We start from the raw sequence: 19,433 nt of genomic DNA, 5'->3' as shown, positions 1-19,433 counted from the left end.
TCTGTATTGTTATCTCTTTGCTGCGTTTATTCGATTTCAACCTAAGCGAATCGGAAAGTTTTTGTTATATTTGAAAAACAATATATTTTTCAAACAGCGCCGCGCTAGAGTCATGCATAGAAATCCTTGATACGATTGCAATGCCAAGCCCAACGAAACAAATTGACGAAAACTCAGCAATAAACTCATCGGTAAGCGAAAAATTTTCGATAAGCAGTTAATAACAGAACATAACGTTTGCTAGCGAATTCCAATAGTTAACGAAAGGGCATTTAACTATAGCTTTCAATGACAGCATGCTTGTAAGTCACTCTTAAGGTTGCACTGCACGTCCAATCTCAGTAATTTCCTTAAAATGGAGATGTTACCGTGGAGTGCCTCTAAAAAACAATCGTGGAACATGTTCAACAAAAGTAAGTTATTGGTAAATAAGTAAAAGTGTTCAATATTAGTATCGTGGCCTCCACGATTTGCGGTACAAGGGTATATTAGGTTTGTACAGATGCAACAAAAGGAACAAAACCCCTCTTTTTATTATCCCCAACTTCTTTGTTCGTATTTTCTTCTTGCGTCTAGAGGTCACAATTTTTGCTATATTTTGATATAATTTGGTACACTGACGACTCTTGGCCCAAGTTCAAAAAATATTAAAAATGGTTCCAGTCGAGACGCTTTTCCGAGCACACAGTCAGTAAATCCATGACACTTAGCGTTTGCCCACACATTAGGATCCACCCAAGACCACCCTATTTCTATCTCTTTCCCCACTTTATTTTTACCGTCACCGTGTTACGCAAACACAGGGACATTCCTTGAGTGACATTAAAAAAAGACAATTCTGGATTCTGAATTCAATCAATTAATTGTACAATCACCCACCTGGCCAGAATATAGCAACTGATGACGCACGATTCGCTTGCAATCCGATCAGAAACAAAGCATTTTCTTATGAGGCGTCAATTCGTTTGTGCAATTTTATCTGTCATGGGCGGAAATCTTTTTTGCATGTTATTTTCGTAGGGGCAGTTGTAGTTTAAGGGACTGCCCAATTCCTAAATAAGCCTCCGTTCTCGCCCAAAATGTAGGATATATTCGAGTAAGGGTCTTTAGATCTGGCACTAGAAATCCAATCGTCCTGAAACCGTCAAAGGACGCGAAATTTCTCCATCAACCAATTGCAACCAATTGGACTTAAGCAGTCACAATAAATAACCACTTACAGCATTAACACTACAATTACCGAATACGTCATTTTGATCCTTGTTGGCTTTCGATCTTCGAAAAAACGTTTATAAAGACTGTAATGTTCCAACATTTTTCGATTTCATTTATTTTCATGCAAAATGTTTCGAGATATCGGTCGCATAGAGCTATTTCTACCAAACGGCATCATATTTGATTCTCTATTTTTGTCGTCTTACCACAGTCGCAATTGAAATTTCGCAGAAACATTGCTTGGTCGATTAGAAACGAATGCCAAAGCCCAGTTGCGAACTGTCCACGTATACGTGCACATGTTCTACCTTCACTTTGGGAAGGCGATATGTCGCCAAATTTAGGAGATCAAAATGTTCCCTTTTGTTAGACCTATGTCTATGTGCAAAATGTCGGTAGTTCTAGTGTTGAAAAAGAAACGGCAAAAACTTGTTAAAACAAAGTATCACATAGTTGGCCTAAAAAAGCTTTAATTGACGTGTAAACAAACTGCGTGCAAGTTGGGTAACGTCGGTAGTTTAAAGAAAGATGAAAATCTATTGTTTTTTTTTTCTTTTCGTATAACAAGTCCACATCAAATGGTTCTCTCGACTTAATGATTAATCATACCCGATTTGTATTCTTTCTTCTGATATAAAAATTGGAAATTTCTAAATATTTTTTACATGAATTAATAACTAAAAATTTTTATTACTTTCAATTTTGAATTGAATAGGATTACAATATGGAATTAAAATGTGCTTTATTTCCTTAGAAAAAAACAAGAAAAAAATATTCAAATATTTTAAAGACCCTACAAAAAACATATGTAAATACAATCTAATAAATATATATATATATATATATTTTACTCCAACTCCTCAAACGAACAGAGCAAAAAAATATATATATATATGCAAATGTAAAATAAAATCGCAAACAAAACATCAGTAAAACATCAAAAGCCATCTCGTAGCATAATCGAATCCTATCTTATATTTTCACATCGTTTAAACATAAATTTCTGGCACAAAAGAAAAAAAAGAAGAACTAGTATTCAACTTGTAGCGAAAATTGTTGATGACTTTGTAATTTGTTTCTATACTCATTCTTTTTTTATAATTTTTCGCAACTTCTTTGTTTTTATTCTATTCTTAAGATCATTTATCAAGCGAGCTTATTTGACCGCTCGAATAAAATTTAAGGACAGAACATAAGGAACACTTATCTAAGGAACAATTGAAAATTTTTTAATAAATCTTTTGTAATTAAGTCCCCGAATGAAGATGAAGAAATGTGTTTACAAGCCTACCAACACAAATCACTTTCTACACTCGTTTGCGCTTTACACACACACACACACACAAACAAAAACACACACACACACACACACAATATAAGCCATACATAATAGTTTAGGTAGTAGTAGGAAGTGTTTGTTTAGAATGCAAATCAATTTACACAAAGTTGATATAGTCGATCTTTATTGGATCGTTCTTGTACTTAACTGCTATATGCATTGATAGAGGCGGTGGGAAGCGGACATAGGACGTACGATAACCCATATGATACAATATTTATTGCAATGCAAAATTAAAACTTGCCTTACACAGCAGGAACGATCAATCATCATCATTACCAAATTATGCCCATGATGATCTAACTCTTTTCGAATTCTCCCTGATATTGGTATTGGTTAACTCACTATCATTTGTCAGAATCGCCCATTGTCAGAGTTCGCTTGTGTTCATTGCATCTTGGCCGTTATTTTTGTATTTATTACATGCTTTAGCCAATAGTTTGCTTCATTGTCCGTATAATGTGTGTACATATGCTTTTGGCATATAACAAATAAATAAATCTTTGCCACACCTATAACGGTATCAATTAAAGAATACACCTTACATTAAGAAAATCATGAATTTAATGAGACAAGCACGACATACATATTTCGCTAATAAGGTTTCACTAGCTCAAGTTCCAAAACGTAGCACGGCTTAAATGTAACTTTCATTCGTTTGCTTTGTCGGATATTTTAGTAATATATCGCGGACAAAGTGGCAGCGCTTACACGCAACTTACTTGATGTACTGGATGGAGCTATAGCAACAATATTCTGTACTACGAGGCAAAATCAAATGCTTTACAGAATGCAACTTTCGCTATCAAAATTGATGATGGGAATTGATGGCTCCGACTGATCGCATATAGAGAACGGAGCGATAATTCTTACGAACTATTGAATTCAAGTGCTTTAATAATCTTATCTTTAGAATTAATTGATACACGTTACATAATCTGAAGAGCTAATTGGATTATATATCGTATTTATGTTAACTCGAATGTTGTATACCGGCAGCCGTAGGCAGACAAGTGAAGGGCATTTGTGTCAGTCTTCGTTACACCAGTGCCAGTGCCAGTGCCAGTGCCAGTGCCATGCACGGAATTATTGATTCTACAACTAATATATAACATGCGGGCTTTTTGAGTTCTTACGCTACTGTTTTGATTGTAAATCGCAACGAGACCTTGTCCCTGTATCGTACAGCATTCTGGCTAGAAGCTTATATTAGCATATTGGTAGCATACTTGTTTTTAACAAAGATTGGTCAATAAGTCAGAATAAACGACTTTCATGCAATCGCGAGATTTGAGAACATGATTGTCTTATAGTTCCTTGATTACGTATGTATGTGCCTTTGTATAAGTGTTAGTAAATTTGTATCGTATTTATCTATATATACCTATTTATATTTACCATTCATATGTATCATTTATATATATATATATATATATATATGGGTATAATGGGGCGGTGCGTGTGTGTGCATATTCATAAAAATGTCAAATATAAAATTGATGTATTTATGTTCAAGCAAGGATTTCATTTCTTACTGTTCCGCTGATAATACAAAAATTACCCAAGTATTTGAAGCTTTCGAATATGTGTTTATGTATGTATGTATATATATATATATCTATACCTACAAAGAAGTAAGTATAGCTATTATTTATTCGCACGTTTTCCATAAACGGAATAATATGAATATGCTTTGTTGTGGCCTCTAAAACAATTGTACTGTCAAATACGTCATCTTAAACGCTGAGAAGTTTCATAATGATTTCATACGATGAATTTTTTCACCATACACTACATTTTTCAATTGGATTCATTGGTGAGTCCGGTGTGCATTGATATGCTTCAGCAAAGTCTTTTGAATTTGATAAGGGACCAAGAACACGTATTGAGCCCGGCGAATGCACAGAGGAACGTATTTTAGTCAAGGCATCTTCGGGACGCATTGAACCGCACCATATTTGAGCGTAATTCAAAAAAAATAGTTGATCGTGAGTAAGATTCAAACCTGGCAAAAGCAGTTCAGGCCCGTGTTGTTTAACCCATTTTTTATAGGCCTAGATAATAAAAACAAAAAACACAAAAAAGAGCAAAACTTGTTTCTATCGGTTAACGCCTTTTCATGTTTACTTACTCTAAATGCTTGCTTTAGCCCGCCATTGTCGGCTATGTTTTCCCCTTGCGTCATACGCCCATTCATATATTGACCAACTTCATCAACTTTGTACTTGGAATACTGATCTATAATGCATTGAGTGCGTCCGCGAAATGCTTCAATCGTTGCGTTATTCCACCATTGCATCATATTGCCATCCTTGTCGAATTGTCGACCTATCAACAAAAGCATATCATATGTTCGCCATCATGTTAAGGTCATTTGATTGAAAAATGCGTTAATTAATTAATACATGCCTTTATCATCGAATCCATGAGTTATTTCGTGCCCTATGACAACACCAATGCCGCCGTAATTGAGAGATTTTGGATAATGCTGACTATAAAAAAGTGGTTGCAATATTCCCGCCGGAAATACTATAATTTAATAGTTCTCTTACATAATGCGAGTTCAAAAAGGGTTATTTAAAGTGCAACAAAACTTTAAAACGAACCGATATCATTTTTGTTGGGATTATAAAATGCATTTACTACAGCTGGTTCTGTTGTCCATTTTGCTTTGTCAACCGGTTGCCTTAGAAGTTCCATATTTTTCTCAGTTTCCCAAGTAAGTATATTTAGAATGTTTTCCATATAATTGTCTGGGATGATAGTTAGCTTAAAAGATTGCATTCATAATTATTTTCAAATTGAATTTTAATTGATAGGCGTGCCGCCTTACATTGAGATATTCCTTCTCCAATTCGTTAACATTGGTTAGGATCTCTGGATAGCCTATGCGTTCGTTCATTGTATCAGCTTTCTCTTTAGCCACAGCCCGCGTCTCGTCATCCATCCAATGATTTTCCGCTAATAATTCATTGAAAGCTTCACGAATGGTGCGAATCATTTCAAGAGCGATTTCTTTACTTTTCTGATCGAAATTGTTTTTTATGAACAGTGCCCCGACTGCCATGCCCAACTTTTTATTAGTCCACTCTACGCATTGACCCCATCGGTCGCGTTCGCTTTGTATACCCAATAATATTCGACGAAATTCAAATCGTTCTTGTTGATATTCATCGACCATATGTGCCATAACGGACATTACTAAACGCCAAAGAGCGTAATTATGTAGAATTCTTCTATCAGTTTGATTCAATAATTGACACATTTTCGTTAGATATGACATGGCGTAGACGACAAGCTCTTCATCTGGTTGCAAATTTATATTAGGGCCTAAAGACTCTTGGAGAAATCGCGTCCAATTAAGTTCTGGAAATTGAGCTTGAATTGCGATTAAAGATATTTTGTTGTATATCGCACTCGTATCATGTCGATCGGCCTCGGGCAATGTTGCATTTGCTAACTGTATTTCAAATTGTAATACCTGATCAAGTTCTTGTTCGACAATCTCAGGTTTAGCACCTAGCAACACGGCCGTTTTGGTCATGTATTTATGATACGCTTTGAGAGCATTTTCACTACTCGACTTAAGATAATAATCTCTTGAGGGCAAAGCTAAAGACAATTGATCGATCTGGAGTATATGAGCCGATGAATTCTTGTCATCAGCTCCTACATATAATTCCACTAATACCGATTCGCTATATTTACTTCGCAATTCACCTAAAAGCTCTTCAATAGTCATTTTCGGTAATTGCCAATCGGTTTCGATAACCGGCCATCCGCCCAATGATTTTAGAATTTCCTTTAATCGCTTCTCTCCGAATTTTCGTATTTGAGCTAGAAATACACGGCATAGCGTAAATTTACGCAGTCGTTAACCTGAAACCTTTTTCACGCTTACGTATGTCCATACAGCTTTTATAAAATGTTTTTGCTTTAATAGTCGCTTGATTATCGCCACCGCTAGTCGGTTCCTCGAGTATATCTTTAAGTATAATCTGCAAATTATCGGCTAACACCTGGATTACGTGTACAATGTGTGATATGACTTTTAACGACATCGCAATCAGTTAATACACAAGTATCCATCTTACATACCTCAAAAGTGCTTATCGAACTCTTATCTTCAGGTATGACATGCTTCTTATTCCAGGTACCGCATGCGTATTGAAAAAAGTCTTCGCAAGGATTTACAGTTATATCCATTGCATCCAATAAATGTGACGCTATAGATGAATTGCAATGCAGTGAAATTTGGATAAGTTTTAATCAGGTTCCAGTGTATAATGATACATAAGATTATGAAATATGGTATTGTATGCCTTGGAATTGCACTGAGCACAGAAAATGCACTAAAGTCACAGTCTCGTGTCTTCACGGCCACGATATTGACAATGCTAGTGCAAACTGCATATACTTTGTTTACTTCAATTGCGGTATAAATTATAATTCGGATCAGTTAAAATTTTAAGTCAGACTATTACCGCAGTAACTAGCATTTGTAACTAGCATTTCAGGTGTTGCTTCAGAAACATGATGCAATCCAATTAGATTTGGAACTTACCTGAACGTACGCATTCCTCCGTAAGGCAGATATTGTTATGTTTAAATTTAGATTCTATAGGGAGAAATGAAATGGAAATTGGAAACACAATTGAACAATATATAAATACTTGATTGAAGTTTTTCTTAGCACCTTATAAAACTTTTGAAATGGAATTATAAACGTTTCCGCCGAGCACTTGATACCCGCAAAACCCCGTACCATTTATTATATTTTTCGTGCTCCACGCGATCAACGGAATGGCATTATTGTCTATCTACATGATATTATAAATGTCACCAACATCATGAATAATTAAAAGTCCGTCTTGCGAATATATCCGAGCGATAAAAGATCTAATCTAAGAGTGTTGTTGCAATTTTTATGAAACACGACTTTCTCCGTATACACGTTATAGATATTCAAAGTGAAAATCTCAACTTTGGCACGAGCTCGTAAACACACCGTTGGCTATTTGGATGATTTTTAAATAAAATTATTCTCATCGCTAAGCTACCGCATTTGGAGGTCCGAAGACGCAACAAAAATCTATGTAGGCCTCCAACAAGTGTTAGCTTGATACGATTTTTGCACTTTTTTGCAATAACGCTGGTCGAACTGTGTGATGGACTGCGATCCTGTCGAAACATTTCATGGACATGAGTATACAGAGAGAAAAAATATATGAAAAGCCGTTTGCAGTGTTGAGTCGGGACACCCTACAAATTGCACTTAAATTTTTAATGAAATAAATTGCAAAAGGACTTTACCAATCTGCGCACATATATTTGTCTATTTGCTTTTCTAAAACTAAATTCTTCGACTTACGGCTCATTTGTAATTACCAAGAATGTAATAATTTTTAACGTTACCTACAATAAGAAAAGTACACAAGGTCTACACAAGTCAGGGACCTAGATGTTGCGCTTCGAAAAAAACCCAGAAGCTTTGATTTTTCGCCCGTCCATTAGGAGACCTCGAACGACAGCCAAGACGTTCTCCGGCATCGTTAATCAAAAATACCTGCTTTCGATATTGCATTGCCGTCAAAAGCGTCCTTCAACATTTCGAAAGCAGGAATTTCATCCTTGAATCGAAACTTCTTCATGCATTTTAAAATTCGAAACATACATTTTCTTCGATAAAAGCGAGCAAATGCTAATTATTTATTAGGTATCAACACATCTCTCAATTAGGTTCTTATCAACGTATAAAAAAAAAAAATAATTCTCTTCGACAAGGCCGCCGCGAAAGATACTAATATATCTTAAGCACAAGAGTAACTATAGTTTTTAGTTTGTAAAATATCCGTCAAGTGTTATCAAATCGTATCAAAATATTGTTCAAGTAAAACCCCTTAATCCAAAATGGATATAGAAGATATACGATTCGATTCATACATCCAGAGAAAGGATCTTTCTCCCATCTTGCAAAAAAAAAAAAAAAAAAAAAAACGGCACACAAGCTTCACTGATGTGACAATCGAACAATTAAAAGCCGAGTTTTGGCTGCACAAGCCGAACAAAATGAAAATTGATGAAAAGTGTGTGTCTGTCTTTTCAAACTTATATCAAAAGGCTCCAATTGATAAAATAAATTAATAATTGATGATCAGTATTGCGATTAAACGGCAAATCAAGATTGATTCTAAATGAAGGGAAGATTTCAGATTGATTTTTAACCATCATCTTGTCCCATTTCCTTATTTCTTTCTCTATTTTGCTCATGCACCAATACATTAAAATCAAGATAGCATGCTAAGATCGTGTAGTCGCGTGCATTAAGTTGAAAATACCTGTTTTCAGTCAGCCTGACATACGCCCCACGTGCTTAGGCTGCTTCTGTATGTATTTTATACATGTGTTAATGTGTGTAAACGTAAAAAGTACTTTTTCATATTTTTCAAAGAAATTGACATAAAGGAAATAGAAAAAGTTGAATACTTTCTACGAGCTCCTCTCTACCCATGCACATATAGTTATGGGTGCTTGCCAATGAATGTATGCCTGTTGCGCGCTCGTAACAACTCATCAATAAAGGAAATTGCAGATGGCATCGCACGTTCTTTTGCGAACCAAGCTGCCAGTAACTGGAATTATATGCGAGTTCGCCATTTCCTGATTGCTTGTCTTTATGTCCCTCCTTGTCAATATTGCAATTTAACAAGCCGACAAATTCAATTCTAATTTACGAGAGATATTAAATTATATATATATATATATATATGTAAAAATGTATGTCTATTAACAGGTGTTTATGTATCCATACCATAAGCAGAGTGAGCGCATTCAATAAAATTATAAACTGTAGTGTTACTCTGCGGAAGTCGCGACTCCCTCCAAGGCGGCGACGTATTGTATACTACTGTTTGGCTATGTGTATTTTCTATTTTATCTATTATATAACGGAAAATGCAGGTACAATGTATCTCACAAAGTGTCTGTATTCGATTAAGGCCTTATTCGCTCTATATTACTTCATATAACAAAATTAAACAATAATTAACAATAATAATAAAAGAGCTATAGTCGGGCCAAGGGCGACCTTTAAAAACTTCATCTAGCTTTACATTATACAATTCTTTACTTGCGTTTATCAAAAGATACCAAATATTGTACTTATTGCCATATAAACGCGTATTTCTTATCAGAGCGAGGGAGAGGAGAATTTTTATAAAGGACCTAATTCACGAACTAGAGCCATCTAATCCAAACACAATAAATAAATTGCTACATCAAATTATCATTTTGGATTAACTTTTACTCTATTACAATAAATACTAAGAACCTACATCTTCTTACTAAACGAAGGCTTGTAATGGGTAAGAAATATTCCATCCTATCTAAATTTTCATCATTCAATATTAGTATAGTAAAATGGTATCCTATATTAACTTTTGAACAGAATTTTTCTCAGGATATATTTTCGGGGAATGGTCGAAACGAGAAATGTTTCGAACCAACAGAGGGATCGTCTTTCTTGAATGATATAAAGTTGTTTTAATTACAAAAGAAACGGCTTTTTCTGCAAACCTAACAATGTAACGCCCCAAACTTTAATTACAATTCATTATGATAAATCAAAAATCGATTTCGTAACACTACTCTTCTTAGTTCATAGAGTCTCCGATAATTGCGAACGGTATTGATCGTGAACTCGTGATTGCGATCAGTTAATATGAAAAGCATTTGTAAATAGATTGGAAAAACAAACTAAATATATATCATCGATTACCTGTGGTATAACATATAGTGTCGGTGTTGGTGTAATGGACGGTCAACGCTCCTAACAGGGCACCAAAGATTATAGAGGCTACAGCCAGGATAATATATTTTATTTTTAAAAATCTCTTCTTCAACAGCCATTTGCCACTGTTCTCGTGAACGGAGTTCGAGTGTATACGCACTGATGAAGTGTTCCCGATATGGTTCTCATCGTTTACATACACTACCGTTGAATATTTGCAATTTGTTGTACCATTATCGTTCGTTAATTTCGGAGCCGATGTTTCGCTTCCTTCCATTAAGGCTGGCGTCTGGCGTTTTGTTGTAAGTTTTACCTCTCCTTGTCCCTTTGGAATGTAACCATTATCGATGAGTTTATTATTTTCCGTTTCCAACATTTCAGCCGCTATTACGAGTTATATATAAACTTCCATGAATGATATTCTATTTAAATGTAAATAAAATCAATGAATAATTGTTTAAGCATTTTATTTGATTTCTGTTAAGCTACCGTTACATTCCTAAATTGCATAATATTTATTATTATGTTAAACTATCCCGTTTATTAAATATAAATTTTACTTATATGCAATTTTATTCGCGTCACAACAGCACTTGCTCTTACATCCTCTCGACGACGGACGTATGTGTAACAAAATATTTTCAAGACTATGCTCGCGTTAACTATGCCTGTGCCTGTGCATGCGTGTATGTGTGTATGTGTGTGTGTGAATAGGTATCGAAAGGTATCAAATTCAATTGTTGTATACATGTATTTGCGATCACGTTTTAATTAAGAAACCGTGAAGCTTACCAGCAACGAAAGTTCGCAACACACAGAAAATAAGTAAGAAAACTATATATATTTCATGACCATGAACCTAACCAGTTTATAAAACTTCTATACCCCGCAACACTAGGGTTGTATGAATCTTATAACACTCAAAAGTCCTTAAGATAGAACCCATCTTTCACTAAGCAAATCGATTCAGAATCGTGTTCTGGATCGATTTAAGCATATCGGTTCGCCTATCCATCTGTCTATATGTGCACGTGTTCTTGTGTTCAAGTTATCTGCGAATTTTGAACACTGACATATTTTGGTTTTGAAGTGCATTGGATCGCTTCGGAGGTAAAGCGCTTACTTTAAAAAGATTTTCGTATACAGAAAAGGTCTGTTGCTTATAACATTTCTACGATAGATGAAAATCGTTAAAATGTTGGTTAATTAAAAGAATGTTAGCAGTTCGGATGGGATCAGGAACAGTACATTAGGAAAACGTATATGGAATGGATTTGAGTGTTCATAGGGGGCGTGTTTAAAACAAATGTGATTTTCCAAATTTCGTAGGCTACGTAAATTCGATTTTCGATTTTTTTTTTTTTTTTTTTTTTGTTATGTTGGTACACATATCCACAGTATATGTTGGCATTATCAACCACATCACGTTTCACATAGCGCCCTATTTTAAAATGTCGTTATTAAAAACTACGGCCCGTGTCCAGCACCGTTAACTTTTATATCAAATTACTGTTATCGATCAATTTTCATCACAACATAATAAAACTTAGACTTGTCTGCCCTAAAGAACGAAAATTTTCGTGAAAATCGTTATATAGGTTAGGATCGAAAAAATAGGCCGAAATGGTCCAAACTCGGTGCAGTTAACTTTTTTTTTTATCTTAAATTACTATTGTGATCTGATTTTCGTCATAAAGCATTTAAAATCAGACTTTTTTGTCATATGAATTTCAGTTTGAGGGCGTTTGAAAAAATTCTCCGACCCGGTCCAAAGTTTTCATAGCAATTTAAAATGCCGCAATACTATTACATAGCCATTTAAATTTTAAAAATTGTATTTTTTCCCATATAACAAATTTTTAAAATAAGGCGTTTCAGATCGAAGTGGTCGAAAAATCGTTTTCAAAAGCGCTTGTCCTACAGTATGCCAAGTTTCATCAAAATATTACAAAAATTGCGACCTGTAGCTTAAACACAATAATATGGCGACAGACAGACTGACTAGCTCCATCGGTATAATGAAAGATGAGTCTATCTTAAGCCTTGCTGGGAGTTACATACGGTCGCACACGCTTAATATACCCAGTACCATAAGTGGTGGAGAATATAACAAAATGTATAATATTAAATGTTTTCTTTATATTTTCGCTTCGATTTGTACGCGTTTTGTGAGTGCAAAAGTTCGAGACGGTCGTCATAGATTGCCCCTCGAGAATATAAATATTGTACATAAACAACAATGCACGCACGTCTTTCCGCTGCAGAGCGATTGCAAGTTTTAATACACTTTTATCTTCCCATCGTTGATATGAACACAACATAAATAAATTATTTTGAACTAAATTGAAAATTTGTTTATCTTTCATAGCACATTTTATACATTTATTGATTGTTTGGGACAACAAAGTTCGCTGTGTTTGTATCATATAGATATTCTATTTAACCGTACGCGAGAAAGGGAATAAAATTCTCAATGCATTGAAGAGCCACCGGCATAAAACCAAATCGATACATATTTCCTCCTAACACCTTGGATACCTAAGCTCCGTTTTAGTACTTACTACGCATGTAAGACTTTGTATGCAGAAACAGTTTATGTTACGATGACACGCTGGAATTTTATTCGAGTCTTTTAGCTTAACGCAACGCAACGGCAATACGAGGAGATCAAGTTAGGCTGCCTCAGTTCTTAAGCTCACGACCGTCATTTCCATATCTTAGCAAAAGCTAACTTATTTCCATTATTTATGCTAGTGAGCTGTACATATATACGGACGAAGCTATAACCGACGATAGTATTTGCGACCTCCAAAGGCGTTTGTAATTTACTATCTCTCTCTCTCTCTCCCTTTCTTCGTCTAATATGCAGTGCAGAACTGCGCCATTTGTTTTTTTATAGGAAAAACGTTCAAGTTAAAAAAAGAAGTAAGAAAATGATATTCAGTCATGACCACCAAACCTTTTATGCCAACGACCGTTTTTCTAAAAAAGATTTTAAAAAAATTAAAAAAACCACATTTTCATCCTCTATGAGATGGAGCGTACGCGGCTGACTTTTTCTAATTTCAAAATAAAGATTTTTATTGCATAGGCAAGTTGGAGTTGTAGGCGTGCCCGTGGAAAAGTTTAAGTCACTTCCAAATTATTTTGGAAATTTGTAGACGAGACGTTCATTTTCGCTAACGGCGAAATGTTTACCAAAAGCACTACACAGTTGCGCGGAGCGACAAATGGACAGACTTACAGACGGACATGTTCAGGTATATTTCAAATGTTCAAATGCCAAGAATTTATATAACCTATGGGGCTTTTGAAGGCTGCTTCTGCGCCTTGTAAGGGTATTAAAAGAAAAATTCAATAACATTGCGTAGATTTGGTCAATTATTTCTGGCTTTCTACAGGTTGCTGTGGCAGCCATAAAATATGCTTTCGAATTTTTGTAGATTTATCTGCTGAGCAAAAATACAAGTTTTAATTTCTTTCGAAAAGCAGAGCTGTTCGCAGTACACACAGAACTATAGGCGTGGTTAAGCCCATTTTCAATACCGCCAGCAGACGGATATGCTTAAAGCAATTCAGAGTTTGATGCAGACCAAAGAAAATGTACATACATACATGTATTTTAGGGTCACTGAAGCTTCTTTTGGGCGTTGCAAACGTTCCGAAAAAATGAAAATACTTTTATCCTTCGATAATAGGCATAAACAGTTTCTCACATTGAGAGAAATCTTTTGTCCTTTGTCGCTTTCATAAAAAATCGAACACCTGTTTGCAGCTTGCATTCACCAAATATTCGATGCATATTTGCCCGGTTTACAAACGGTTGACTTATTTAACGTATCCTCGATAAGTATTTTGATACCCATTTTCTTAGGCTAACTCTTTAATTGACTAATTGCCAAGCCTATGTTTGGCAGTGTGTTGTATAAATGAAATGAATAAACTAAAATCAAATAAATAGAAATAAAACGATTAAAAAGTAAAATTAATTAAATTTCCTTCCTTCATTTCCTGCACGTGCAAGCAAAATAAATATGACCTATATTATGCATATACAGCCATGCACACATAAATAATCTACCATGAGAAGAAAGAAGAAGATTTTCTAAGGCTACTGTAAAAAAAATTCTTATAAATTACATACAATCATTTTTAAAATGTGTGCCTTTAATTAATTTCAAGGGATCAATCCAATTCCGACACCGTTGCATATTGCCTATGGGTATAGAAATAACAAAAAATACTAGATATAGACAGAATAGCAAAAAAAAAATAAATAAATAAAGTATAAAATAAAATAAAATTTATCTATTTTTTCTTTCAACTCATAATTTTTCATTTACAGGATTTTATATCCTGAATTGTATGTGGTCGCTTGATGTTTTTAAAAAAGCTTTTTGCCCAATTTTGCTTTTTCTGATCCATTCTGTTATATTCTTTAAAATGTTTAAATATTTGGAAACTAGCCAGATTACCGCCAATCTTTCTAATCACCTGACTTTATGCAAGAAAAATGCCCCAGATTATTATACCATCTATACTGGGCTTACTTGTTTTCTGAATCTACTATGTAGTGTGCTTCAAATCGGTCAACTTCTTTCTTAACCTTCTTTGACACTTTATTCTAAAAAATGCATTTCTTTAACGCTATGGCCTCTGGTAGATATTCAATTTTTTGAAGACATTTCCTCTATTCCTCTATCCAAAAAATCGCCTTCTTACGAATTAATTCAAAATTTCTGGAACTGTTGAACATAATTACGTATGAAAAATTTAACTTTCGTTTTTAGCTGTGCATGCCAAGTAGCTAGAATATGAAAGTGGAAGTGAAAGCTGACACTCAGTCACGTGCCTACACCCTAGGTTTCTTGCTTATGATGTTCGTGATTTCTTGAAATTATTTAAAGAGTTATTACTTACTTTTGTTATAAACAATGACTTGAACAATAGAAACCGTGTTCGACTTGCGTGTTTTAATTATATTTTTAGATATTTATTTAAAAGTAAATAGGATTTAATTTAGCTTTTAATTTAGCTGCCATTAAAACCACTGACAAGACTTTAAGGTTATTGTGAGCAAATAGAACTCTACCCACTATAGCCCTTGTCAATCAATTCAGTTACTAATTCATTTAACATATAAAAAGGATCGAAATTGAAAGCTGACTATCTTACTCAATATTCTCTTTAAACTATTTTATTATGATATTTTTATGGCCAGAACTCCAGAACTCTTTTTGCATGCGTAAATCGACTTGGCCAAAAAAAGACAAATAGATATAACTAAAAGTTTACATACTGATGGTAGCCATTATTGTTTTAACAAAAAACAATTAAAAACACTGCAGTGGTACACGGAGTAAGTCCCGTCGATATCAAATTGCATCAAAATATCTCAACATTTACGGCCTCTATGTTGAGCACAAGAACGTTGACGGACAGTCGGACATAAAGGCAGACAAACTTCGACCGATTCAAAAAGTGATTCTGAATCGATTGGTTTATACGGCGGGATCTATCTCACCTTCTTCTGAATGTTGCATACATTCCAACAAACTTAATGTCCCCTGTATAGCATAAGCAATGTAGCGTATAATAGAGTTGTTTCATTAAGAACTCAAGAAGTTTTATAAAACTCTCAATGCAAACTTGTGTTATTTTCTTGTCAACGGCTGTGTATGTTAATGTACAAAATTTGCTTCTGTAAACACTCAATTTTGACTTTAATGAATGGCGGTTATTAGCATTATGTCGCAAATTTCTTATTAATTAATAGACGAATATTTTTGTAGCGCATTCGTATATACCTATACCTACTTGTACTGTAAGGATTTAAGCCTGTAGCATGTGAAAGAAATTCAATTTCCCAGATGTTTAAATATAATTATCGCAATAATATTCGAGCACAAAATTCTTATACGTTTATTGAGTGTATGTCTGATGTGTGCCTTTGTGTGTATGCCTGTGCATGTGTGCATACATTTAGTGTGTTTTTCTTACTATAAACAACTCTTTGAACGACTCATCTGTTTTTATCAATAGAATGGTCAAGCGCCTACTTGTACACGATGTCCACACATAAAATTCACAAAACTCATAATGACACAAATAAATAAATCCTTTTAATTAAATATTAATGCTATCAATCATCAGAAAGCTCACGTTATATATATTTTCATTTTTCTCATTTATTAATTTCTTTGTGCAATTTCTACTTTTACTTTACTTTTTTTGCTATCTTCTTTGTGTCTTCTTCTCTGTTTATTTATTTTGATGAATCTCCGAGCAACCACACTTTTAAACTGTTTACTTGTGCAAGTGCACGTCCTTTAAAAAGACTCGCAATTGCTTCTGCATTTTTGAAACATAACCTCTTCGTACGCAAACTCTTCTACGAAATTAATTTTTTTTTTTTTCGTTTTCTCCTTAAAAGGTTTATGTCATGCTTTATATATACGCATATGTATATTTATATGCATAAATGCAAACGTTTGTATATGTGTATATGCATGTGTTTACTAATCCTCTCTTTGTATACCAAATGAGCAGGACACTAAACCAGGGCTGTCAAGTATTTTTGATGATAAATCGTCAACTTAAGACAAATCGTTAGGATTCTAGAAAAATAATAATTTTTTTTAATTTAAAACACACTATTTATTGAAAAACGACAGTATTTCAAATAAGTTAAGTGGATATAGTTTTTAAATACATAGTTTTTACTAAGCTGATTGTCAATCCAGTTTTACATCAAATTTTTCTATAATTTAAATCATTATTTGGCCGTATTTTCTAGCGCGATTTTTGGCTATAAATAATGCAGTGCGGCAGTATTGATGAAAATCGAATAAAATTTGACGTTTTCTTTGAGAGCTTGTCTCAATATATCAAGTATTTTGTAAAACTGTCATTCATTGTAAATTAGGTCTATTTTCAAAACATGGTATATATGAATATATATTATTCCCAGTTTCAACCTTTTTATGCCCATAAATCAGCGCTGAATTATCTTGATTAAAAAACTTAGAAACATTGGACATTGAAACCATTACACGACTGGCATCTATTCGAGTTTTACCATAATTATGCTTTGACGATTTTTATTTCTATGCTAACTTAGAACATTTTATAAATTTGGCAGTCCTTACACAACATGAATTGGAGAGGATTTTTTTTATGTTTTTTTTTTTTTGGTTCTTTGCATTGCTTTACTATGGTATAGGAGTATATATATATACATAATATACATAGCTCTATGTTGATGTATGAGATCTTCTACCTGTTGTATAAATAAAGCCAGCGACAACACACTCTCTGCACATGTACGTAAGTAAATAAATGCTCACGCATGTAAATATTTCTTATTTGCATGTGTGTGCAATTTAGATAATAGATGCTTTCTCGTAATCAATTTGCGCGCGGGATGGATTTGCAACAAGTTGTTCATCTATGTTATATTGTCAGAGAATTCAACACAATACTACATTTGTTTCTATTCAGAAAAAAACAAATAAATAAAAATATAATCCAAATTTTATTGTTCTAATTTAATCTAAAAAGAAGAGTTCTCTCTTTTTTTCTGATAAGAAAAATTTTATTATCATTTAACCCATAAATCGACAGAGAAACTGTATAAAAGAGAGAGAAAGACACTCGAGAAATAACATTTATTTTTTTAAATAAAAACATTTTATAGTCAATTTGGGGCGAATTTTTTGATACTTCGTATCAAATTTGTTGTGAATGATATAAGTTGTCTCTACGTAGTTTAATTGAGATATATTGTACTTTAAGTATTATTCTGAAGTTAAGAAATAGTTTTTCATGTTTCATAAAAACTGAAGGATAGGTTTTCGATAGATTACTAAAATTGGTCTGTGTGTTCTGTTTTCATAAATAAATAATAGAAATGCTCTTATTGATTTAAACCGTTGATAGAGTGTATAGAAGATTAAGATCATCCTAGCTGTTAGTGAATCGAAAACTCGTTTATTGTTATTGAGTTAGGGGTTTTATTTTTTGTTATTGTTATTATTCGAAATTAGATAGCAGGTACAGCAAATAAAAATCCCAGCGTGGGCTACAACTCACTATTGAATACCCTTCGTTATTCTATAGGTATTCATAATATATAAGACGTTAAAAAGGGGAAGTGGTTGAAAAAGTGGTGGACCATTATCCATAGCTTTGGTTTTACGAGCATCAAAACATCTCAAAATTTGCGGCCCGTAGGCTGAACACAGGAATATAGATGGAATGGCGGACAGAGGGACAGACAAGCTTAAATCAAATAAAGAAGTGATTCTGAGTTGATAGGTCGCATACATCCGCACTCTTGTACCACAAATGCGGTGTAGAGTATAAAAATGAAATAACAGCGCCCTGAATACATTAGAAGATTAGAAGATAAGAATAAGTTGATAATGTAAATGTTTAAACTTTCATAGAAGGGAGAGACCAAAATAATACACGTACGTAATCCAAATCTATCGCAGTAAACTTATATATCAAATCAATTTTCGTATCAATTTTCATTACAAAACCCTGAAGGTGCTCTTTGCACGTGTTTAAGATCTTCTCGCAAACTTAATCAATTTTTACTGTGTTTTGTAAGTGTGAGGCATGATAAAAAAGTTGTTAAGAATGTAACGCAAAGAAACGCGGTCAAAAATCGATGAAAAGTTGAGACAATTATCAGCACTTGTAGGTAAATAACAATTATAATAGATCCGTATATGTCGATATGCCTCTCGTTGATTTTATAATTTTATCTTATGGGATAATTGTGTTTGCAAACTACAGATATTCTTACGCTCATTTTATGCATAACCTGCAAATATTAGAAAACAATTATGATTCCTTTAGCAAACAAAGAGAAATACTCATTTAACAATTACACTAAATTTAATTACAAAATTTTTCATTGTTTATGTTTATCATTTTCAGATTATTTTTTCAAATGAAAAAATAAAAACATAACATACCTCTTGGCTGTATATAATCGTTGCCACAATTTAAAATTTACCAGTGCTACTATCGCTAGCTGTTTATTTACCGTATATATGGAAGTCGGACGGTTTATTTACCGTA

The 19,433-nt window shown here is 33.8% G+C and overlaps 1 protein-coding gene across 6 annotated transcripts; it reads right to left on the bottom strand.

Moving 5' to 3' along the window:
* Positions 1-3,980: 3,980 nt before the first annotated feature.
* LOC119641196 (neprilysin-1-like) lies at positions 3,981-17,820 on the bottom strand. 6 transcript variants are annotated; one of them, XM_038039752.1, is made up of 11 exons: positions 16,344-16,497; positions 10,833-11,017; positions 10,332-10,765; positions 7,119-7,172; positions 6,653-6,780; positions 6,456-6,573; positions 5,388-6,391; positions 5,161-5,323; positions 4,964-5,083; positions 4,686-4,882; positions 3,981-4,608 (listed from the first exon to the last, which is right to left on the bottom strand). In XM_038039752.1, exons 3-11 carry the CDS (start codon positions 10,717-10,719, stop codon positions 4,336-4,338), a joined length of 2,445 nt encoding a protein of 814 aa, XP_037895680.1. In that variant the 5' UTR covers positions 10,720-10,765; positions 10,833-11,017; positions 16,344-16,497; the 3' UTR covers positions 3,981-4,335. The 6 variants fall into 6 exon arrangements, with proteins under 6 accessions (XP_037895680.1, XP_037895663.1, XP_037895699.1 ...); XM_038039735.1 differs by lacking the exons at positions 10,833-11,017; positions 16,344-16,497 and adding an exon at positions 17,623-17,820; XM_038039771.1 differs by lacking the exons at positions 10,833-11,017; positions 16,344-16,497 and adding an exon at positions 16,570-17,383.
* Positions 17,821-19,433: the final 1,613 nt, after the last annotated feature.

The sequence above is a fragment of the Glossina fuscipes genome, unplaced genomic scaffold (assembly GCF_014805625.2).
Source record: "Glossina fuscipes isolate IAEA_lab_2018 unplaced genomic scaffold, Yale_Gfus_2 0, whole genome shotgun sequence".
Taxonomy (NCBI): domain Eukaryota; kingdom Metazoa; phylum Arthropoda; class Insecta; order Diptera; family Glossinidae; genus Glossina; species Glossina fuscipes.
The sequence above is the reverse complement of the archived record's forward strand: the minus strand, read 5'-3'. Positions and strand labels throughout refer to the sequence as shown.

Bases quoted from the DNA above. Each gene is read 5' to 3' on its own strand.
- LOC119641196 (XM_038039735.1), bottom strand. From the start codon at position 10,719: ATGTTGGAAACGGAAAATAATAAACTCATCGATAATGGTTACATTCCA. The intron at 6,781-7,118 runs GTAAGTTCCAAA...ATTCATCTATAG, and splicing joins GGAGGAATGCGTACGTTCAG to CGTCACATTTATTGGATGCA. The intron at 4,883-4,963 runs GCATGTATTAAT...TTTTGTTGATAG, and splicing joins TCATGGATTCGATGATAAAG to GTCGACAATTCGACAAGGAT.